This window comes from Suncus etruscus, chromosome 8 (genome assembly GCF_024139225.1).
Source record: "Suncus etruscus isolate mSunEtr1 chromosome 8, mSunEtr1.pri.cur, whole genome shotgun sequence".
NCBI classification, from domain to species: domain Eukaryota; kingdom Metazoa; phylum Chordata; class Mammalia; order Eulipotyphla; family Soricidae; genus Suncus; species Suncus etruscus.
In genome coordinates this window covers 11,152,329-11,177,061 of record NC_064855.1, presented here as the reverse complement: position 1 = coordinate 11,177,061, position 24,733 = coordinate 11,152,329, and the positions used below count along the sequence as shown (strand labels likewise).

The 24,733-nt window shown below is 44.6% G+C and overlaps 2 protein-coding genes across 2 annotated transcripts in view; one reads left to right on the top strand and one right to left on the bottom strand.

The window, feature by feature from the left end:
* The window catches only part of LOC126015454 (NADH dehydrogenase [ubiquinone] 1 alpha subcomplex subunit 6), a 566,806-nt gene that overhangs the window by 136,666 nt on the left and 405,407 nt on the right, over positions 1 to 24,733 (bottom strand). The window lies entirely within an intron of this gene.
* On the top strand, positions 3,522 to 14,359 carry VWA5A (von Willebrand factor A domain containing 5A). Its single transcript, XM_049778372.1, has 17 exons — positions 3,522 to 3,577; positions 3,687 to 3,889; positions 4,078 to 4,300; positions 4,393 to 4,568; positions 4,820 to 4,934; positions 6,262 to 6,428; positions 6,636 to 6,724; positions 6,989 to 7,133; positions 7,238 to 7,317; positions 8,085 to 8,199; positions 9,142 to 9,306; positions 9,422 to 9,522; positions 9,613 to 9,830; positions 11,006 to 11,200; positions 12,977 to 13,215; positions 13,654 to 13,780; positions 14,163 to 14,359. The coding sequence occupies exons 1-17, from the start codon at positions 3,535 to 3,537 to the stop codon at positions 14,240 to 14,242; spliced, it is 2,481 nt and encodes an 826-aa protein (XP_049634329.1). The 5' UTR covers positions 3,522 to 3,534; the 3' UTR covers positions 14,243 to 14,359.

Below are 24,733 nucleotides of genomic sequence, written 5' to 3'. Positions count from 1 at the left end.
GTTATACTGTTTTTAGCATGTTCTCTTTGGGGGGAGGGTAGAGTCCTTCCCTTCAATTGCTGATCATAAATTCTGCCTTGGCAGAGCCCAGGCAGAAGAAAAACAGCCAAGAATGTTCCCTTCGCCAAGAGGAAAGTGAAAGCATTACTGATCCCTTAGCCACTGTAGCTACTTTAGAGTCGGTCCCTAGCAGTGGGTGGGTCTTCCCGGAACTTCTGACCTCAGTTGTTTTCACTTTGCACTGGCCTGAGCTGGTGGCTGCAGGAGGTAAGTGGCAGGCTGCTGCTATTTTGTTTGTTTGGGAGTCACCACGCCCTGCCATGTTCAGGGTTTACACCTGTTTTTGCATTCAGGGATCAGCCCTGGCAGGCTCGAGGGGGGCTATATCTGGTACTAAGGCTCAAACCCGGATTGGCTCTGTGCAAGGATAGTGCCCTGCAGAGGACTGTAGCTCTGCATAGCTCTGGCCCTAGGTCTGGCCAAGCCACCCTTGCTGGGTTGAATTGCACCCCTTGTCCCATTTTCTGCTTGTTAGACTGGTTTGTTGACAAGCCCCCTTCCCTCCAATCAGGGCCCTGACAATGCTCTTCTCAGCCAGCCAGGCTTGCAGTTTGGGTCCCATGCCAGGGCCCAGGATGAGATGCCTTTGGGTCTTGCAGTATTGGGCTATTTGGGACACCAGGCAGTGCTGGGGCTCCCTGTAGAGTTGCTCAGGGTCATGTGATGGTCCCCTAATGGGGCCTGTGACTAGCACCTTCTAACCACTGTCCTGTCCCCAGGTTGGTCTCTCTCTCTCATTCTCACTGCAGGCTCCAGGGCGGGGCATGGATGCTGGTGAGCAGTTGCTGCTCTGGAGGGTTCTGCAAGCTTGGCCAAGAGGCTCTTGTGGGGCTGGAAAGGGAATCCAGCCATGTCCTAATCAACTCCAACTCCTCTTCCTATTTACTTGTACAAAGCAAATGCTTGATTTTGGGAGGGATGCACTTGGCAGTGCTCAGCAGCCATTCCTGGTAGGACATTGGGGAGCGGGAATCAAATCCAGGTAGGCCATGTGTAGGGCAGGTGCCTTATCTTTTCTACTCTCTCTCGGTCTCTGATTCCTCAGTCCTAAGTAATAAAACAGAGCTTCAAGAAGCACCTTCCTGCCCCCCTCCATATTGGATTAAAACTCCTAAACTCTTCTAGATAGAATGACAGCTCTCTTCTGATACCTTCAAAGGCTGAGCAGGAAGAACTGAGCATAAGGGTCTGGCCATCCCTATTCTCCATTCTAGGAGCCCTGCCCCCCTCCTCAAAGGCCTCCCTGGGGCTCCTTCTTGTCCTCCTCTCTAGAGGCTGCTGAGGTGTGGCCAGCTCCTCCTGCTCTCCCAGAGTACTTAATCCCTGAGTAGCCTTTCTGGGGATTCACTGAACAGCTGCCTCACCTAGATTTTTTCCAACTGCTTCAGATTCTAGGCTCGGAGTGTGGTGGCTGCTCTGGCCAGATTTGGGTTTATTTTTGTTTTGTGATTGAATGTGGACAGGTGTCTGTGGTGCCTGGAGTGGCCGCTGGAACTACATCTGTCTTCACTGAGCAGCCTGGTGCCTGTGATGGTCACTCCCTGGGACCAGGGATCTCTAGGACCTTTCAGTGTCCTACAAAGGAGAGGCAGAGGCAGACTATGAGGTGGTCTTGAGATCAGGGATCAGAGACCCCTGCGCTGGGGTCTCATGGCCAGAGAGTCACTGTGGCTCTGGACTCCCCGTTAGTGCTGTTGAAAGTTTGGTACCTCTTGGCCCCCAGGTCTGATGTGATTCTCTCCCTGAAGACCTCTCCTCCCCTCCCCTCATCTCCCTTTCCCCTCCATCCTATTTCCTCTTTTTCCTCTCCTCTCCTCCCCTCCCTTTTTTATCTTTTCCCCTCTCCTCTCCTTTCCCCTTCCTGTCCTCTCCTCCCTTTCTTCCTCTCCCTTCTTCTTTCCCTTTCTCCCCTTTCCTCCCCTCTCCTCTCTTCACTTCCCCTTCTCTCCCCTTCCCTCCTCCCCTCCCCTCTTTTCTCCACCTCTCACTTTCCTCCTCTCCCCATCTTCTACCCTCCCTTGTCTTCCCCTCTCCTCTCCTCTTCTCTCCATGCCTCTCTTTTCTCCTCCTCTCTCCTACCCTTCCCTCTCCTTCCCTCTACCCTCTCATCCTCTCCCCTTTCTCTTCCTCACTCTTTTTGCCACTCTCTGGGCTCTGTCAGATCATGAGCTGTTTTGATCCACTCCATTTTCATTCAGTGCACAAAAAGGCAAATGGTCAGGGAGAAAACACACATTTGCAGGGAGCAGGCATTAAAAAAATACAAACCAGCATTTGGGGGTTGGAGTGATAGTACAGTGGGGCCCTAAGGCACTTAAGTGCCTTGTAAGCAGCTGACCCAGTTTCAATCCTTGGTATCCCATATGGCTCCCTGAGCCCTCCAGGAGTTAAATCTTGGGCACTGCTGGGTATGGCCCCAAAACCCAAAATGAAACAACAGAACATTATTTCTCAGGGATTGGGGAGAGAAAACAGGGATTAAGGTGCCCAGGCTTGCTGGTGGGTGTGGCAGTACCTGGTATTATTCCTGTTAGTACAGGAAGATCTTGAAATTGAGTGAAATTGCCACATTTTAGCATCAGTAAAGGTTGGGCTTAGTTTAGATTAGGATTATGGTGAAAAATATGGTTAGGAATTGGCAGGGGTTTGCTGTTAAGTGTTATTGTATTTAGAAAGAAAAAGTCATGTGAAGTTGTGGGCAATTGTTAAATTTGAAATTTGGCACCTTTCTACCAAATTTTGGGTGGGGGGTTATTGCACAGGGTTAGCCTAGAGCTAGTTTTAGATTAAGGTATGTGAAGGTTTTCTGTGTTGGGAATCACTGTGTCATAATTACAAGTGTCTATTCAGTATGGGAAGATTAAGACATTGAACAGTTGGCAGGTTTTGGCATCAGTAAATCCCTAGGATTAGGGATTGGCAAAGTTTAGCTCTTGAGTATTGCTGTGTTCAGAGAGAAAAGGGCAAGTGACTAGATGGTTATTTGTTCTACTTTAGCTAGTTGATATTTTATGCCTGCTTTGGGGCCAGGGCTAAGGTCTTTTGAGGTTTTCTGTATTAGGGTTTTCCCTGTTTATGCTTCAAAATGAATGTTAAATATATAGAGGTGGTTTTTTTTTTTTTTTAATTTGTGGAAAATCGGCAGTATTTTGGTCTCAGTAGAGGTCAGACTTGATTTGGGTTAGTGACTAGGATTAGGCCAAGCCAGTATGCCCATGTCACCCCAACAACATCCTTGGAAACGTGCATAGAATCTTGGCTTGTTTGAGAATCATTCTGTAGTCCCAGGAGCACCCGTGAGAGTCCCTTCTCCCACTAAAGCATTTCTGGTAGCGTGTTGGGAGAAATGCATGGACTGGGGTTGGCATGCTGTATAGGAAATTCCAGAAGGTTCCAGTATTAGAACTGAGCACACCCCATTAGTCCTGGGATCACAAGGTGTTGTTTGTTTTTATAGCAACCACCATCACCACCATGGTGTGTCCCTGTGGCCTCCTCACCCTGCGTCAGGAACCAGGTAAGCCTGACTCCTGCTTCCCATCAGCCCCAGTGGCACCTAGTCTATGGCTGGCTGACAGGGGGTACTTTCCTTCCCTAATGTCTCCTGCTACTGCCTCTCTTCCCAGTGCCTCTGAAGAGCATCTCTGTGACCGTATCCATTCATGAGTTCGTGGCTGACGTGACTGCTGAACTGCACTATGAGAATAAGGAGACAGTGCCTGTGGAGGCCTTTTTTGTGTTCCCCCTGGACGAAGACTCAGCCGTCTACTCCTTTGAGGCCGTGGCAGATGAGAAGAGAATCGTGGCCGAGCTGTGTGACAAGACAACGGTGCTTGGCTGGCTTGGTGCAGGGCCCCACTGGAGACCCACATATGTCCCAGCCTAAGTTATGCGGGTGCCATGTGCCCTTTCCAGCTGCTGCTCCCTCCAGCAGCTTAGTGTGAGGTACTTGGCAGGGCCAGGGGTACTAGCAGGCTGGCTCCATGACACCCCTTTTCTTCCTTCCCTGCACCACAGGCCCATGACAAGTATACCACCGCCCTGAGCCAGGGTCACGAGGCCTTCCTCCTGGAATCAGACGACCTGTCAGGGGATGTGTTTTCCTGCAGTGTGGGGAACCTGCCCCCCACTTCCAAGGTGGCCCTCACCCTCAAATATGTGCAGGAACTGGCCCTGGAGCCCGATGGTGCCCTGCGCTACGTACTCCCCACCATCCTCAACCCTCGCTACCAGCTCTCAGGTCTGCCCTGTCAAGGCTAAGGGGGTGAGTTGTGGGGGATGAATATGGAGGACGGGCCAGCAGGATGGTGGTCGGTTACCATCTATTTGCAGGGTCACCAGACTCCCGTTGCCATAGTTCGCAGCCTCCTGTGGTGCCCTTGAAGACACTTCCCTACACACTCAGTTTGGCAGCCTCTGTCAGCTCCCAGCGTGCCATAGACAGGATCCAGTCCAACTGTGCCCTGGGGCCCATCAAGTATCCTGGGGATGACAGGACTTTTGCTGAGGTGAGTCAGCAACCAACTTACCGTGGCCAAGCGCCTCTAGTCCTAGGACCTTGACCTGGGTCATCCCTCAGTTTTTACAAGATGCACCTGACTTCCCCTTATGAACAAGGGGGTCTCTTCCCTGGCCCACTTTTAGTGGATGGACTGTGCTGCCCATACTCCCTCCTGGAGGAAATTTGGTCTCATTTTCAGCACCCACTGAAGCAATCATTGATTCTTCCTGAGTCGCCTCTTGTCTACTCCCACCCCAGGTTTCTCTGGCTGATGAGTACAAGTTTGACCGAGATGTGGAGCTGCTGGTTTACTATCAGGAGGTGCACACCCCCAGTGTCACTGTGGAGCTGGGAGACCCCAGCGGCAAGCCTGGTATTTCTCTCTCCCCATTGTAGCTGCTGCCTGTGCAATAATGCCTGGCCCATTATCCCACCCTCCCCTTTCACTCTTCTACCAGTAGTGGGCACAGCATGGTTCTCTAGCATGTTGGCAGAAATGATTAGGTGTGTGTGCCATCCTGTGGTTATGTATTCATAGAAACTAAGAGACTAGGCAGACAACTGAATAGAGGATACAGACACGCCACTCAAAAGGCGAAATAGCGATTTCCAAACACATGGCAGTGATCAGTTTTGACAAACACAAAGGAGAGTAATGTATGACTCTTTTACCAGATTATCTGAAATTCGAACCTCAGCCAAATCCAATCCTTGGAAGCATGGGCCCTTGTCACTATGGTGTGCTTGAAGCATAAATAACTTTTTTGTGTGTGTATATATATATATATATATATATATATATATATATATGGTTTTTGGTCACACCCAGCAGTGCTCAGGGATTACTCCTGGCTCCACACTCAGAAATTGCTCCTGGCAGGCACAGGGGTCCATACAGGATCCCGGAATTTGAACCAATGACCTTCTGCATGCAAGGCAAACGCCTCACCTCCATACTATCTCTTCGGCCCCGAAGCATAAATAACTTGTTAATTTATATTAAAATATATTTCATGTTAGTTAGGTCTGCTTTGAGAAGCCATACCTAAGAACAGAATATTCTATTTTCTCTGCACACTCAGAAATTGTTCCTGGCAGTTTCAGGAAACCATATGGGATGCTGGAGATTGAACTCTGGTCGGCAGCATGCAAGGCAAATGTCCTATCTGCTGTGCTATTGCTCAGGACCCTTCTTTGACATTTTAATAGCAAAGATTTGTGAATAATTAACTGTTAAAATGACCATATTGTCTTAATATATTTATGAATGGTTTATATAACTACTAAATTAATGTCCATTGACAGATCCAAATTTTATTTAAATTGACAGATAAAATTCCATTTGTGGTGAGAGGACATTTTCAAAGAGTGTTAAAAAAAGTTGGACAAATGGAAGTTGAGCTATCCAAACATTATTTTCTTGTGTACTGTGTTGTCTTCATTTGCTCAGCTGATAGAAATACAGCCTGCAGTTATTGTGCTTTAGTCCTGCATGTTGTCTCTTTCCTTCCTTCTTTCCTGAGTCTTTTCACCTTCTCTGTCTCATTTTTAAATAGTTCTCCTCAAACTGTATCAAAGTTCTGGCAGATATCTCCTAAGGCTGAGGCAGTATATTCAGACATGGCTCCTTAATTCTACAAAGAACTTTTGGGGTCTTGAGATCCTTTTTGTCTTATGGTGCACCTCTGATTTCCAAATAGATTCTTTGATGGGAGCTCCAGCTGCTATGGTGAGTTTCTATCCAAACATCCCAGAAACTCAGGCCCCAACAACCTGTGGAGAATTTGTCTTTCTCATGGACCGTTCAGGAAGCATGGATTGCCCCATGAATAAGAAAGCGACTCAGTCACGCATTGAGGCAGCCAAGGTAAAGCTATTTCTTTCTTTTTCACATGCTCTAGTTAAAATGAATCTCAGGGGCTAACTTCAGGTCAGTGCCTCCCCCATGGCTCACACATCCACCCTAAAGCTGATTTTGTGTGTTCTGTGTAGCTAGAGGAGGTGAAGGCTGGCCCCTCATTCAGTGGATCTGAGAGAACTCCTTACACTGTCTTCCTATATTCCCTTCCTTCAGGAAACACTGATTCTACTGCTGAAAAGTTTGCCCTTGGGGTGCTATTTCAATATCTATGGATTTGGATCTACCTGTGAGGCATTCTTTACGTAAGTTTCTACAAGATTCATAGAGTGTCTGAAAAAGAAGGATCCATCTCTAAAGAGGGATGGAGATAGTACAGTGGGTAAGGCCTTGTACACAGACAAGAACCTTACCTCTTGTGGCCCAAAACCCAAAAGAGAGAGACTTAGAAGAAAGGACTTGTCTGTCTCACGGTTACTGCAGAATTGACTTGGAGATTTTAGGAACAGGTATTTTAAGGTAAGGGTCTCAAGTCAGGGACCCACTGATACATAGGATCTTTTTCTCAGGAATAGTGTGGAGTACACTCAGAACACAATGGAGGAAGCCCTGAAGAGAGTGAAGCTTCTGAAAGCTGACCTAGGGGGCACAGAAATCTTGAACCCACTCCAGCTTATTTATGGGAAACCCTCCATCCCAGGTCACACTCTCCAGGTAAAAGGTGGGACCCAGCTAAGAGGGCAGAGATTCAAACTCTATATAAACTGCTACTGACCCTCCTTAGCACCAGAAAACTGATGGGCTTTTTCTTTCTGCAGCTCTTTGTCTTCACAGATGGAGAAGTTGCTGACACATTTGGAATCATTGAGGAGGTTAGGAAAAATAGTCTAAAGCACAGGTAGGTAAGAGAAGGTGATATTATGATGATACTAGCATCCCCTATTTTCTCTAATTCTGCTAGTAATAGAGATTTTGTTTGTTTGTTTGTTTGTTTTTGGGCCACACCAGGTGATGCTCAGGGGTTACTTCTGACTATGTGCTCAGAAATTGCTCCTGGCTTGGGGGACCATATGGGACGCCAGTGATTGAACTGAGGTTTGTCCTGGGTCAACCGCGTTCAAGGCAAACACCCTACTGCTGCGCTATTGCTTCAGCCCCAACATTAGAGAATTTAATAACAAAACTTTATTATTTTTAAAGTAGAATTATTATTATTAAACTAAAGCTTACCCCAAAATTGCACCAATCATACATCTCAGCTGGCTGGATGTCAGCAACTCACAGTTCTTAGAAGGTTGGTGAACCTGGGTTAGGTTTTTTATGGCTTTGGTCCATGAAATAAAGCATAAGAAAATGCCATTCAGTGGCCTCAACTTGGTTCTTTAAACCTGCCTAGAGTGATTTCTGAGGATAGAGCCATATATCATATACCAGATAGAGGATAAGCTCTGAGCACTGCTGGGAGTAACCCAAAACTCTAACACAAAAGCATAAAACCCACAACAACACAGAAAATATATCTGAAATACAGCCTATGTTAATCCAGTAATATCATTAGACTTTGAATCAAGACTGTCAACTCTTTTTATAAATTTTTGAACATGATGTAATTTTGTTTCTTCACCATAGAGCCTGTCTCTGACCCCTGCCTTTTTCCAACTGTAGGTGTTTCTCCTTTGGTATCGGAGAAGGTGCCTCCACCAGCCTTATAAAAGGTGTTGCCCGGGTATCTGGGGGCACTGCAGAATTCATTACAGGCCGGGATCGGATGCAGAGCAAGGTATGTGCAAAGGCGATAGTTCACCTCAAGACTTCACTCCATGAGGCCCCCATAAACTCTACTTTTATTTTTCTAAAAGTAGGGGCCATTGGGCTTGGAGCAGTGGTGCAAGTGGTTGGGGGTTTGCCTTGCATGCACTAACCTAGGACGGACTGTGGTTCGATCCCTCAGTATCCCATATGGTCCCCCAAGTCAGCAGCGATTTCTGAGCACATAGCCCAATCAAAAAAGCAAAAACAAACAAACAAAAAAACAAACATAAAAATAGTGGTCACATGTACTCCTGGAGAAATGTAACTAAACCTAATATTTAGGTGCCAGAGATTAGGTACTAGAGACGGTTAAAACATTGTATGAATGACCTTATTGATCTTAGATCCCATTTTTATGAGAGTTGAATCTTTTCAACTCAGGGTCCAGAAAACTTGGGCACATGAGTTTGAAAGTGGGTAAAACACAAAATGAAATGTATGTTGGGGAAACTGGAGGAGGTGATGGTCCATTTTGGTCTGTGTACCTATGAGGAACACTTTCCACTACAGGATCTATTTCCAAATGTTTTAATCCGTTGTTACTCAGCTGGGGGACCAGTCAGGAGATCTTCTCTCCTCCTTTCCTCTTCTCTCCATAGAGAAAGTAGGAATGATGAGGCCCCTATTATTTTTTTTTTTTTTTTTTTGGTTTTTGGATCACACCCAGCAGCGCTCAGGGGTTACTCCTGGCTCTACACTCAGAAATCGCTCCTGGCAGGCTCGGGGACCATATAGGATACCGGGATTCAAACCACTGACCTGCATGCAAGGCAAAAGCTTTACCACCATGCTATCTATATGACCCCAAGGCCCCTACTTCTAATAAAAGGGAAGCACAGGCTAAACAGCCAGCGGGCGATTTATTGTTGCATTATTTTCTATGCTGCTTCTGTTCTCTTTCTTCCACCAGGTTCTGCGGGCCCTGAAACGTTCTCTGCAGCCCATGGTTGAGGGTGTTTCTCTGAACTGGGACCTGCCACCTGGTCTGTCTGCTAAGGTGCTTTCCCCAGAACAGACATCCATCTTTCAAGGCCAAAGGCTAATCATCTATGCCCAGTTGTTGGGGACAATGCCGGTGAGTTTTCAGGGGTCACACTTGCTAGGAGATGGTAAACTTTCTACCCATCCTCCAACCTCATGTCCAGTATTTGATTTCTCCTCATGAATAATCCCCTTCTTCTTTCTGACAGCCGATAGAGGCAACTGGGGAGGTTTGCTTCAAGTACAAATACCAGGGCGAGAATTTTGAGAACAAGTTGACATTTCCTCTCCAAATACAGTTGGATTCTAAGTGAGAATTGTTTTTCTTCTCTCTTTCATCTATACCACTGTCTCTCTGGGTGGACTCCATCCCAAGCTCCATGACCTGTTTTCCTTTTAGCCTCACTGTCCACCGCCTGGCTGCCAAGTCCTTCATCCAGACCAAGGACATGGGCATCTTAGAGACGGCTGCGGAAGATGTGAAAGTCATTGTCCAAATAAGCCTGGAGTCTGGAGTCATAAGCTCCCACACTGCTTTTATTGCCATCAACAAGGATCTCAAACAGCCAGTTAAGGGGTCTCCAGCTCACAGGGACATACCAAGGCCAATGCTTCTGGGTGAGTTTGACACCCTCTAGACTCACAGGAATTCAAGATCCAGGTTGTCAGAGGCTGAGGTGAGAAGGGATAAACTTTTATAAACTGAATTTTGTACATTAGATTATATTTATTGTAAACTATCAGTTGCAACATTAGTGTTCAGGGAAGGACGAAAGGGAAGAAGGAAAGAAGGAAGGAAAGAGTAGGAAGGAAGGAAGGAAGAAGGAAGGAAGAAAGAAGAAAAGAAGGAAGGAGGAAGAAGGAAGGGAGGGAGGGAGGGATGGTGGAAGGAAGAAAGGAAGGAAAGAAAGGAAGGAAGGAAAAGAAGAAGGAAGGAAAGGAAGAAGGAAGGAAAGGAAAGAAGGAAGGAAAGGAAGGAAGGAAAGAAAGGAAGGAAGGAAGAAAAGGAAGGAAGGAAGGAAGAAAGAAAGAAAGAAAGAAAAGGAAGGAAGGAAGGAAAGGAATGAAGGAAGAAAGAAAAGGAAGGAAGGAAGAAGGAAGGAAGCAAAGGAAAGAAGGAAGGAAAGAAAGGAAGGAAGGAAGGGAAGGAAGGAAGGAAGGAAGGAAGGAAGGAAGGAAGGAAGGAAGGAAGGGAAGGAAGGAAGGAAGGAAAGGAAGTAAGGAAAGGAAGGAAGGAAGGGAAGGAAGGAAGGAAGGAAAGGAAGTAAGGAAAGGAAGGAAGGAAGGAAGGAAGGAAGGAAGGAAGGAAGGAAGGAAGGAAGGAAGGAAGGAAGGAAGGAGATGAGCATTAGTGGTCAAAGATCAGTCAGCTGAGAAATCTGTTTCAGGGAGGATGATGTGATGTGCTTGAGTGCAGAAGCCTCTTCATGTTGCTCCTCATGAGGAGAGTCTCTGCTCTTATAGCTATACAGCAGTGTGCAGGGGAACATGACCAACTGACCATGTTAGGTACATGTTAGGGACAGCAGGAGCAGAGATCTGCAGGAAGAACAGCATTTGCAAAGGAGAACTTAGTTTGAAGATCAAATACTGCTCTAAGTTTCCCATCCTGGGTTCCCGGGAACATTGAGGGATGAGCTCTGATATGCAGTGGGTGTAGGTGGGAGGCTGCGTGTCTCAGGTAGGCAGAATGTGCAGGCCTGACCCTTCTAGATGCATAATGATTACCAAAGTACCATCCAGGGGAGCATCTTTCCCAGGACTCTTCCCATCACATGTTCTCTCACATACAGGAAGCATACAAGCTTTACCTCAAAAGTCTTCTCATCACAGAATTCCTCTCACCAGAGCTGTTCTCTACCATGCAGGAAACACCCAAGCTTTTCCTCGAAAAGTACGCAAGTCCTTGGCAGCTTGCAGCCCTATGCAGAAAAAGCAGGGGGCGAAGATCAAACTTAAAGCTTCATCTTCACCTTCACCTTCAGAAGGTAAGATGAGATCCCCAGGGCTGGCAAGCTTTTTCAGCCCACAAAACACTGTCCCTGGATCTTCTGAAGTGTCAGAGTAGAAACTCTTTGCTACCTGCTGCTACCAGGTCATGTTCCTGGCTCATGAGGGCATCAAAGCAGGTCAAAGTTTCTCTCAACCCCAAGTGCAGTCTTTGCTATTTTTGTTGCAAGTTTGAGGTGTACAATTATTGATCTTTTGACGCCAGTGATTTTTATCCTTTATTTTTTCCCATCTGCAGCTAGTCTGAGAACCGGTAGCTTGAAAACCACTAGTTCAAGAAGGGGCTGTAAGGTTGTTCAGGCCTCTGTGCTACATTTCACCACATCACTCAAAAGTGTTGTGTGATCATTATGAGAAACTTCACTCACAGTGGGGTGGTAGCCAAGAAAGGGTGTCATATGCTGAGCTGTGCTAAGAGCTTCGTTCCTTCAGCCCCACCTCCTCTGCTATCTTACCAGAATCCTCTTGTTCGGTACACTTATTTAGACCACTACTAGTACAGGGCCCACTTACGTATGGTACATTCTTCTTAGCTATTAGGCATTATCCTCTCCAATTTTATAGAGAAGATGGTGATTCCTACTAAGAATTAGCTGAGATTTAAATCAAGGCACTTAACCTTTTTTTTTTTTTGGCTCACACCCAGCAGTGCTCAGGGGTTACTCCTGGTCTATGCTCAGAAATTGCTTCTGGCAGGCACGGGGGACCATATGGGATGCCGGGATTCGAACCACCGTCCTTCTGCATGCAAGGCAAACATCCTACTTCTATGCTTTCTCTCCGGCTTAGCACTTAACTTCTATGGCTGGAGAGAGAGGCAGGGTACTTGTTTGGCATAGGTTGACCTGGGTTCAATCTTGGCACCTTATATGGTCCCTGAGCATTGTTAGGTAAGGCCAACCGAGGGGAGGAAGGTAACTTTAGGGGACGGAGTTGTGGTGCAGAGTGGTAAGGCGTCTGCCTTGCTGGCGCTAGCCTAGGACGAACTGTGGTTCGATCCTCTGTCATCCCATATGGTCCCCCAAGCGAGGAGCAATTTCTGAGCACAAAGCCAGAAGTAACCCCTGAGCGTCACTGGGTGTGGCCCAAAAAACTAAAGGAAAAAAAAAAAAGGTAACTTGAGACCAGTTTCTTTTTCCCATTAGATCATTTTTTTTCCTTCAGTTTCTATTTTGCTGCCTACTGATTTCCACATCACTTCATTATCCCATATGATAAATCTAAGTGATTTTCATAGGCCCAGGATTGTACTCTTTATAGCAGACTATTCTGATGTAGTTGGTTTTCCCGATAGTTTGTTTTCTTTTGAAAAATAAATTTGAGAAGGGCAGTATTGGGCCATATGCAGGGGATAATATGGAATACTAGCAACTACACCCAGCTTGGCATGTGAAAGGCGAGTACCTAAACATGCTGTACTCTCTCCAGCACCTCATGTAAAAGATCTCACAATCAAGAATCCATTTTTTCTAGCACTTTAGACCTGCTACCTTAAGTCCTGACAGCTCTGGATAAAACAGTCAAAAGCATTATCATGTGGGTTCCTTGTGGGCCCTGTTCTTGCCCTGTTGCTTACTTTTCAAGTGCAACTCCCCCAATGTTCTGCATCACAGGTGGTCTCAGGTCCTCATGAGCATGCTCTGTGGCAGGACTGAATAAGGTTCTGTCTAGCAACACTGGTATGTACCACCAGAAATTGTTCTTGTTGCTAGAATGTCATGTGAGTCTTTGGTTTGGTGCCAGATGATTTAAAGTACAGATCCCAGTGCAGGGTCCATTGTGTTTACACCAACATGGGCTCAGTGCCAGAGGTGCTAAGGAGCCCTTCCTTCTCACCCTCCCCATAGCTTGCCTCCCCATAGTCCCCAGAGAGGACCATCTCCTACAGCTCATCTCCCTCCAACGGGCCAATGGCTCTTGGGAGATGGATGAGGGCCTGGCCACTGTCCTCGGGGTGAGTTTACCAGACATGGAGACAGCACTAACTGTCAAGGTAAGAGTCAAAGACTGAAAGGGGCATTGATGGTTTGTAAGGAACTGTGGGGTCAGGACTGAGAATTCGGGTTGAGTTAAGCTCCCCTGAGTAAGCAGAGCATCTGAGAACAATCTAAATTTCTACTAAGTAGAGACTAATAGGGTTCTCTTGGTGAAGAGAAGGAAGGACAGACAGTGGTCAGGTAGGGGGCAATGATTTAAGGGTGCTTGCCTAGAGAACCATCTACTGCCAATTTATCCCCTGCCCGTCATTTTATATATAATCAATATTATCGAGCAGTTAGTTACTTTGTACTAAGCACTGAACATATTCAGATGAGGGGTTGCTACTCTGAGGTTTAGGCCTTGCGTGATGAAGTGGCCAGATGGCACCACCCAGCAATGGAAGGTAGGCTGAGAATGGGCAGGAGCTTCACACAGCCCATCTACCCTGCAGGATGCTGACTCTTCCAGCTGGGCCACTGTTCTGGCCGTGACCTGGCTGCATATGAATGGCCAGGACAGGAAGTGTGAGTGGGAACTCCTGGAAAGGAAAGCTGTGGCCTGGATTCACCACCATGCAGGTAGAAGCAGAACCCCAAGAACCCCTGGGGTGGGAGAGGTGGGTGAACAGGTGGCAAAGTCATAGTCACATTTATTCTCCCAGTTTCAGCATCAAACTGAGTCAGGACCCGGAGTTCTACCTGCAGGCTGTTAACGGAGTATTTGGGGGAACCAAAGAAATCAAGGACGAGGGACAGTAGGAGCAGAGTACCTATTCCATCTTTGTCCCAAAAGCCCAACTCTTGCAGTTTGGGTCAGACCCATCAGCAGTCTCAGGACTTACTCCTGGCTCTGTACTCGAGGATTTCACTCCTGGTGGGGACCCTGGGACCATATGGGGGAACCGGGAATCAAGGTCAACTTTATACAAGGAAGAACTCAATACCTGTTTTCTCAACACAGGCTCCTTCCTGCAAGCCCTCATAGAAGCTGCCACCACGTTCCTGAAGGCATCTGTGGATCCAGCCATCTTTGCCCTCTGAGCGCATCAACAAGAACCTCTTTTCTTGCAGCGTGACATATGTTCAACATTTATCCAGCCTGCCTCTGCTCCCTAGCCCCTTTGCAAATAACCCTGCTTTGTCTTCTAGGGACCCTCACAAAGTGTCAGAGGGGAAGTTGTGAAACAGGACAAAATACAAGGAAATTCTTTTTGACCCTAAAATTGGGCAAGTCCAACTAGGAAAGAAAAAGCCCTCCAAGGGAGCAGGTAGGGAGCCACAGCTTTGAGGACTCATGTTGTAGACACAGTGACCAACGCCTGTTAAGATCTCTGGTCCCTGCAAGCTCAGAAAAGGCTGGACCCCTAAGGAGGGAAGCTCCACCTGGAACAAAGTCCAGGAAAGGAAGATCAGAGACCATCAACCACCCTAGCAACAGGCTCTTACCTAATTATAAAGCCCCACTTGGGGCAGTTGAGAAACCCTAAGAAAGTTGAATTTAGAACAAAGGAGGTTCGAGATGTGGACTTTAATGTTGGGATGTGTACTGAGGTCCTTGGGGAAACCTGCCATCTCTGTCAACTTCTTCAAAACTTACAAATAAAACCTGTTTTTATTTCACTGCTTGCCTCTTCCTGAAATTTGTTTTGGAGAGAGGTGACAGATCTGAAAGGTCTGGGTAAGGTCTAGGACTGACTTACAACAAGCAAGGCTAAGAATCCTGGATCTCTGTAGCTGTCTTCTGGGTGACCAGAGTTTGAAAGAGAGGAAGCAGCACAATCTCTTGAGGCTGCCCCCCTATGTTCCTCTGCTTGCATAAAAAAGAAAAGAGTGGTGAGTCCAGTTAGAGAAATAACTACACTGACAACTATCATGACAAAGGTAGTGAATGAGAGAAATAGAATACCTGTCTTGTCTTGAATACAGGCAAGGGGTGGGGAAGAAGGACATGGGGACATTGATGGTGGGAAGGTTGCACTGGTGAAGGTTGTGTGTGTGTGTGTGTGTGTGTGTGTGTGTGTGTGTGTGTGTGTTTATAACTGAAACCCAATTACAAACATGTTTATAACCAAGATGCTTAAAGATCTTTTTTTTTTCTGGGCGTAAAGGAGGAAAATATGAAATGCATACTGTGAACAGGGGTGGAAGGAGGACATCACTGGTGGTGGGAATGCCCTTGATTTATTGTCACTATGAACGCTGAATATTACTGTGAAACATTTGTAATTCACTATGGCCACAATAAAAATTAATAAAAAAAAAAAGAATCCAAAGTGGGAAGAAAACATAACTACTGAGATGGGGGCACTGGTGGTGATGAAGGTGTGTGTGTGTGTGTGTGTGTGTGTGTGTGTGTGTGTGTGTGTGTGTGTGTGTGTGTGTGTGTGTGATCTTTTTTATAGCTGAAACCCAACTATAGACATGCTTATAATCATGATGCTTAAATGAAGATTTCAGTTTTTTTTTTTTTTTTAAAGAATCCAAAGTGGAAAGAAAACATAATTATTGAGACTGGGGAGTAATAGTACAATGGTAAGTGGCTGACCCTGAGAAAAGGGCCCATAAATGCAAGCCTCATGCAGGCAAGCCTGAGGCAAACTCCAGAACAGGTATCCAGACTTGCTCGGGGCCATGAAAGGGCCAGGGAAGGAGATCCGTAGCCTCGGACCCAGAGCCAAACAATAACATCAATCCCCGCCTCGGCCCCGCCGCGGGCCAAGCACTGCACGCTCCTCCCCAGAGGTTCCCAGGTCACACCCCTTCCCAGGGCTCAGCCATGTTGGAGCCGGAAAAACTACATTTCCCAGGAGGCCGCGGGGCGACGGGGCTCCCACAATCCCCTTCGGCTCCTGCTGTAGCTTCCAGGTCTCCTCTGTACTGGGACTTAACTTGGGGTAGGACCTGTTTGTCTCTAGCAAGTCCATGCAGGGATTTTAGCTAAGGGATAGTGGCTCGGTTGGCTCTAGATTCCAGGAACAGGGGAGGGAGAAGAAAGCTCTCGGCAGGGAGGTTAAGCTGTTTGCTCAAGATAACACTTAGGGAAAAAAAAGATAACACTTAGGAAATAATTAAGCCTCCAATTGAACCCAGGGCCAACTCCAGAATTTGGGTTGGGCCTCACCATAGAGTGTGGGCTCCCAGAGAGCAGCAGGCATCGCCTGGAGTGTCCCTGAGCACCAAAGCAAAGGAGTTGCTGTGAATATGGTTCAAGGTGCTTCTATGATTTTGCTAATGCAAAATTGAACACACCATGTCTTCTTACAAGGTCTTGCTGCAGAGATCCCCATACTGCAGCAGTTCCAGCTCTGCCTGCAGCCTCTCCTTTGCACACCCCTCTCTTCCACGTTTGGGCCACCACACCTTGCTGAGAACAACGGGATGACAGTTGAAAATGAAAAATAAAGTCCCACTTGGAAAACTTTTAATTACAGTATTTTGATTAAAATCATATGTCACATAAGGAAAGGTGAAGTGCAGTTAGTTAGGATTGCTGTATTTCAGTCCATCGCAATGCATCTATGCTCAAATTCATCTGTGTTGAGTCTTGGTGGATGGATAGGGAAGGTGGAATTTCTCGCATTGTAATGTATTGTAATGACTCGTGAACTAGTGTTTCACTCTAGCACTTGATCCAGGAGTCAGCCGGGCCCTGTTGTCACCTGAGAGCATCCTTGTTGCCAGATACACAATCAAGCCAGATTCGTGCTTCATAGTCTAGTGACCCAGTGGTCAGCAACCTGTGGCTCGCGAGCCACATGTGGCTCTTTACACTTTTAATTTGGCTCTTCTGTGTGCCGGGCGGCCGCTCCAGGAGTCAGGACTCTGCTTCTAGCCTCTGTCAGTGCGCGCCCTGTGTGGCTCTCAAAATAAATTTCAATTGTGGTTTTGGCGAGATTTGGCTCAGTTGAAAAAAAAAGGTTGCCAACCACTGGCTCTAGTCTAGCTGGGTCAGAAGAAGAAATCTGCAGCTAGAACTGAGAAGAGGAAATCAAGGCCCAGGCAGCATTCGAGGACAATCTAGGCGAGTTAGCAACTCCAGTATTAAGCAAATGGGAACTCAGTTAATGATAAAGCAAATTAGAACTATTAGAGACCCTGACAAGAGTCATTTCACTTCACAGGCAGGAACCACGTCCCCAAATGTTATTTTAAACACATTAAAGGTGACAAAACTCAGCTCGTTGGTATAAATGCCCTGCCCCACAGATTTTGATATTCAAGGGAATAAATGGGATGAAATGAATGAGGTTGAGAGAAACTTGTATTTTCAAAGATGAAAGTCATCATGTTTATTTGCTAATGGGATGTTTCAACTATGAAGGAACAAAGCTATTTAGAAGAAGAGAATATTATGGGTAGTTCCTCAAATGGGAATATTGTAAAGGATCCCAAAGACATGACTCTTAGAACAACTCTAGGGTTTAGAAGCACATACTAAAATCTTGGTTGCTAATTCTTGTTGCTTAGTTATTTTAAGCACTGGATTTCAAATAATCCCAACATAACACTGTTATGTAACCCCCCATGTATAAGCTTACACACCTAGAGCCCTTGGACTGTCAAGCAGGAGGCTGCATTCATTCCAATTTTTTTCCTGGCACTTGACCAAGATATGTTCCTTCTTGGGACTCTGATTCCTTCTAGAACACCATACCTACCTCCAAAGGCCATTAGGTTGGTTTCAATGGGTACTCTGTAAAATTCTGCACTGGACAGGTACATGGCAAAGTGAAACATAGAACATCACTATGGTGATAAGCATTACTATGGTGATAAGTCTTATCACAGTGATAAGACACTGTTCAGACATTGACCTCCATTCAGATGACTGGAACCAAGAAGTACGAGTTTACACTTTAGTCAACATTTATTTTTCATATTTAACTACCCCAACACCACTGACTTACACACCCACATATGTCAGCATGGTGGCACAGAAGCAAAATTACTCATATGAACTTGAATCTAGTCTCAAAAAACCCCTGTGGACCAGGATGCTTCTAAGTAAAGAACTGCCAAGTTCTTCCAAATTAAATGTGATGGTTATTTAGGGAGCAACAAACTGCAGAAGGAAAAAAAGAGCCTAGGGTAAGAACTGCTTATGTCTTTATCATACTGTGTAATTGAGTTGATTGACTGTTTTCATAATTATAAGAAAGAAAAGCACAATCTTCTTAAAAGAAGTTGAAATCAAAAAACAAATGATAAAAAAATTCTGAGGTCTGAACTGGACAATATTAAGCAAGATATAATGAACCTGGAAAGATGGTAAGAGCAGCTGAGCTGAAGTGATGGCTAGAAAGGGAATGAACTAGAAAATAACATTTGGGTATCTTTGTATTTTGTAATAAAATATTTTTTATTTTGCTTTGAAAATATTTGTAAATTTTTAGTTTACTTTGGAACATTATATGTGCTGAAGATTTTTCTTAGCCTCATCTATACAGAATTAGCTGAGATTAGTACTTCATCATTTCAATGTTGAAATGGTACAGAAACAAGAGTTGACCTAAGGAACTTCTATAAATAATGTTCCCTAGGGAGCACCACAACCAACAACATGTGTGAGCACCTCCACAGCCACCAAACAGCAAAATAATCATATGTGATCTACAGGGATCCCATCAGCAAAGAAATGGGGAGGACAAATTAAAATGGAAAAAATAATTGAAAGAAATTTAAACCTTTGGGAACTAGCACCGGGCAACTTGCATGTTCACAAGGAGCCTTGCTGGTTTGTATTACCACTAAAGACAAATGACAACTCACTAAACTTACAATTTCATCTTTAGATCTTACTTTGAGATCCCAGGAACCCATAGTAACAACTTGTAGTCAATCAGTGCTGTGTCAGCAAATATATGAAGTGAGCTGCAGCTCCATTGAAATTGGTTGTGCAGGACACGGTTGACCCAGTCCCCTTGGTGCCAAGGAAATTAATACCCACTTTCCTCCCAGTTTGGATGTGAAGCCTATGGGGAGAACAGGATGCTGTGGTGCTCACTGCATTCACTTTAACAGGTACATGGGAAGGAGAGAGGACTTTAGATTTGGTGAGGAACCCAGAGAGATGAGGTCTTTGGTCATTATCTCTGTTCTTGTTTTCTGGCCACTCTTTGCCTGGCCTTTGAGACTATACAAGTTGGATGTAGCTCACACACTTCACATCAATTTATGTTGCCAAATGCCAGAACTAATACTGGGGCTGTCATACAGAATTCACTGGGGGTAATGATAATATTTCCTATAAATCTATAAATTTCCAATAAAATTTCCTATAAATCTTACAGTAGCCTCCAATTGGATGCAACTGTTGGGGACATAAAATGTGGCTATTACCTGTCATTGTGGAGGAGACAAATACAAAGACAGACATTTTATACCCTATCAGTTAGAACCAGTTTAACTTTAGGACCACACGTATATGTTGGGTAGCAAAGGACCAGCTTTGACTGGACTTTTTGGTCAGACCTCAAATATTTAAATTTGTCTTTTCCTGTCCCTAGACAACTGGCTGTTTGAAACTGAGCTTTTTAAAAGGCAGAAAGCTGAGGTGAAAAATACATAGCTTCTGTTTTATTAGATCTTGTAGTCTAAAGATGGTGGTTTATTTTAAGATAATAAGGAATTGACAACTTCTCTGAAGTTTGAGCAGTGACGCCCTTAGATGTAGTCTGCCTATGTTGTTCTTTCTCCAAATGTATCTACTCATATATTCCAACAGGTCAACCAGCCAGTGACAGAAACAAGGAAGATTGTGTCTTGGGCTTTTGAGACCTTCATCTCTAGAGCTGTTGACTCAAAGTCATCTCCCTAAGACTTTGAAAGTGATGAGCTGGTCTTAAGGTCAATGAGTTTTAAACATTGCTATTTCCCCTGAACAAAATAATCCCCCTGAACAAGATAATGAAGTTATTTACATCGAGTTTTGCAGTCATTGTATGAGGCAAAATTGATCTTTTTATACATGAATAATTTTGATGGGTTAGCAAAAAATGAAGATACACATTGGACTGAGATGGTATATTGAATCAGAACAGTCTGGGAGAAAGACCTGGGGATGGGGATTTCCTTTTGGGTCACATCCAGCAGCGGTCAGGGGTTCCTCCTGGCTCTATGCTCAGAAATCGCTCCTGGCAGGCTCTGGGGACCATATGGAATGCCAGGATTCAAACTGTCGTCCTTCTGCATGCAAGGCAAATGCCTTACCTCCATGCTATCTCTCTAGCCCCATCCTCTTAATCTTCACTCCTGGCTTCCTTTCACATTTTCTGGAGATGAGAGGTGAAATTTGGCAGACAATATGAAAAGAACCAATTAGGAGACTGTTTATTTTCTGTGTTGAAATTTACAGTTCTTACTGATTAGCAGTGAGCAGTGTCTGAAAGGTTGACTGTTGTTTTGCTAAACTTAGGATATAAATAACTTTCCTCCATCTGTGGCTGCGGCTACCCAGTGAATGCAGAGAGGATTTTTTTAAAAAGAGATAAGGAAGATATCTCAGGCAAGGGTCATACATCTAAGTAACTAAATTTTCTGCAATTTCCTTTCAGTAGAGATTTTCCAAAGAACCCAAGTTGATCCACTTGAAATGAAGCTGCCATGCTCTGGTTCTATCTTCCACAGGTCCAAGGATCAGCAGAGATGGGGGCTATTCCACATTCACATATCCTGGAGGTCTCTGGGCTGGATATGGCCTCTCTTTATCTTAGCCAGCCTGAGAAGAAAGGGAGCAGAAAATACAGGAGGTTCAGTTTGGGTTGGTGGAACTGACAGTTGAGTTTGTTTTGTTTCTCTGCTTCAGCCCCTGGAATGGATTGAAGATGGCCTTGACTCATGAAAATATTTTTAGGTCAAATTCTGACCATCAACTGACCCAATTCATTGACCTTTTACAGCTCTCCTTGACTTTTGCCTCTTAAAAAGAGGTATGTGGGCCATCTTCAAATTAGAGTGATAAGGCAAGAGAGGGATTCCCTCTAGAAGCTTTCGGGATGAAGCCAACCTCACCATTCATGGTCTTTGGTTCTGTGGAACAGAGGATGAATCATGTTATTTCAAAGCCAAGGCATCTGTAGTAATTACAGTACAGAAACTTTGGGAAACAAATGCATTCTCATAGGCCCCAAGGCTCCTGTCAGGACATTTAAAGGACTCGAGTCTCTATTTTGTCTATACATAAGGCAGCTCATTCATGTTCACTGTCAGCCTGGCTTGGAATCCCAATGAAAACGGTTCTTTCAGGGCTCACTGTGACTCCTTTTTGTCCCTTGAGCCCACCAGGAGTGATCCCTGAGTACAACTCGGTGTGGCCCAACAAAAAAACAACAGCTCAACAGCTCTCTGGCTCAAACTCTTTCATTCCTGCTGATTCCCTGTGATTGACTTGGTTGACTCTTCCCTCTGTCAACTCTGAACACCTTCATACCATCCCTTTTGCTTGCACTCTTCCAAGGAGGAGGTTACATCCACATGAGCTTTGATTATCCTTCTGTTTCTCCTTTTTATCTCAAATTGTTGGCCCTGGAACTAATTAACACTGAAGTTTCTGGCTCTCTTGGAGAAGAAGTGCATGAGTGCAGACCTACAGGAGAGCTTGGGTAAGCTGAGCAGTTAGTTTGAAAACATCTAAGCAACCAAACCATGTCTACACACACATACACACACAGACACATGTTCACAGATGCATATTACGTGTGTTTGTGTAGAACCACATACCCAAATCCATGGATGTGTGTGACTCCATTTGTTACTCCCTACATTCTGGAAAGCAATTCCCCCAGCATGCTGGCCTTTACTTGAGTGTGATAACTTCCTGCCTGTTTAAGGTCTAATGATATCTTAATTCCTTAGCACAGCTGCTCCAGCAGCCAGAAAATAAACCAGTGTGGTCTTAACATATGCTAATAAACATGGTGCTAGTTTCATCCAGGCTATGGAACAGGCTGTTACAATCATCCAACACTCTGTTAAAGAACAGTTGCAGAATACTCTAAGGTTCTATCCAAATTATTCTTCCTATGGCCCATCAGTGGAGTTCCATCTGGAACCATCAGAAATGTGTGATTTGTGTTCTTTTACTTTACAAATCATTCCTGAAAAAAATACACTTATATGCCCAGACCTAAAATCTGAACTGCTATTCACATTTTTCCTGCCAAAAACTGGTTACTGTCTATTAATGGTTCATATTGAGACAATATGGGCACTTATTCTAAAATGAATAATTTTAACTTTATAGTTTATCTTTTGCATTTCTTCAGGTATCACAATTTCATAGCTTACGAAAACGCTTGTATTTTCCTTATGAATCAGGCAAATGGGGACAATTTTTTCACTTAATTTAGAATAACAGGCACTGACCTAGAGGGGCTTGTCTGTGCCTTGTAGGCATGTGAGATTTTGGCTTCAGCTGAAGTAGTAGAGTGCTTTTTTTTAAGATTGTACTAAATGACAGTATATTTCAATTTGATTATGAAGCACCCAACGGGCAACTCTACAAAACTGTGATGGAACAGTATGTACTGCAATCAGTTAAGCTCACTCTGACCTAGAAATAGTGTAGGGACCAAGGAGTGGTAAGCTCTCCCACCAAGAATTCATGCTCATAATTGACACCACTTAGCTAGGACTTGCAGTTGCAAATCTGTTATCATTTCTCCTTTTATGGATTTGTAGACTCCAATTCACTGTTCTGTTGACATTAGTTCCCCTACTACTTTGTAAACTCACTTCACTGTTCTGTTAGCATTAACCTCCCCCCTGAAATTGCAGACTTTATCTGCCCCCAAAGTTTCTAGACACATTTCACTGTTCTGTTGGCATTATTTCCCTCCATTTTTGCAGACTCAGTTTGCTATCGTAGGTCTTATGCCCCATGCAATTTTTCAGATTCAGTTCACTGTCCTGATAGCATTATCCCTCCACCTTGATGTTGTAGACTCAGCTCACTGTTCTACAATATTGGCATATGGGATGCTCTGAATAGAACCAGGCTGGCCAAGTGCAAGGCAAGCACTTTACCCATTAGACCATATCTCTTACCCTGTCTACTCAATTTAAAAAAATTTAAATTTAAATATTTAAAAGTAAATATTTTTATTACATTTCATTGCCAACAAAAGAATTAAGTTTTTACTACATAATACTATTTTAAATGTATGATAATTTAAGTAGCATGGTTCCAATATTGTATATGTTATGACTTTTATGTGACCACACCTTCACCACCACCCATTTTATCTCTTTTTTCTATCTCAGCTACCTCTTTCTTTCTCCTTTCTCATGTTCAAGTTTATTCTCATTTGATATTATGAATGAACCCCTTATGCCAAATCCCAAATAGTGACTTCTTTTTAATGTTCTCATATCTGTTTTTCTATGAACTAGGTTTCTCTCTTTTGTCAATTACAGCAGAAGCTAAATATAATATTTAATGCACTTCTGAAAGCAAACCTAAACCCATATTAGCATTAAAGACAATAACATGGATTGTTTCAGTAGATTCTCTTAAGTCTGTTCTCTTTTTTTGTTTTTGGGGTACACCTAAAGACACTCAGGGATTACTCCTGGCTCTGCTCTAGAAATCACTCCTGGTGAGCTCGGGGGACTATATGGGTTGCCGGAAATTGAATCCAGATTCATTCTCTATTCCTCTTTTCTTTTTTTTTTAATCTCTCTACGTTTATGCATCATATATATATATGTATATATATATGTCATTATTTTCTGTATTTAATCTGTTCCCTCCACAAGCATAGCTTCTATGTGTCATGTGTGTGTGTAGAAAGTGCCTGTCTCTGGCTCAGGGGATTTCACACTACTGCTCTTGTACTTCTTTCAAAGGAAGCGCCTTGTAATTATTACTCAAACACCAATTTACAAGGGTGATGAATTAGAAATCTCTTTGCTATTGAGATAATAGGTACGCAAAACATACCTCAGAGTCCGGAAAATTTGCCAGATTCACAAACATTAAGAGAAAACTCGGGGCCAGGAAGGTGGCGCTAGAGGTAAGGTGTCTGCCTTGCAAGCGCTAGCGTAGGACGGACCACGGTTCGATCCCCTGGTGTCCCATATGGTCCCCCAAGCCAGGGGCGATTTCTGAGCGCATAGCCAGGAGTAACCCCTGAGCGTCAAACGGGTGTGGCCCAAAAACCAAAAAAAAAAAAAAAAAGAGAAAACTTCCATATGAAATCAAGTCTAAGTCCTACATACCCATGACTGTAGTAACAGCCATTCCTTAATGGTTTTACATGACAACGAGCCACCTCAGAAATTTTCATGAGATAAAAGAAAAGGATACAGTCAGAAAGAGAATGCTCCCCAAAGCCCTTAGAGCTCACCCTGTCAACACAGCCGTGGGGAGCTGAAGAAACTGGTTTCCCCACCCCAGACTGTCATGAGCACAAATGCCAGGGCCTTTATCAGCCTTCTAGCCATCACCCAATCTGTTGTCATCTTCAAATTCAAATAAAAAATATTTACGATCTCCTCTCATGCACCGAATTTAATAAAATTATTCCCTTTTTA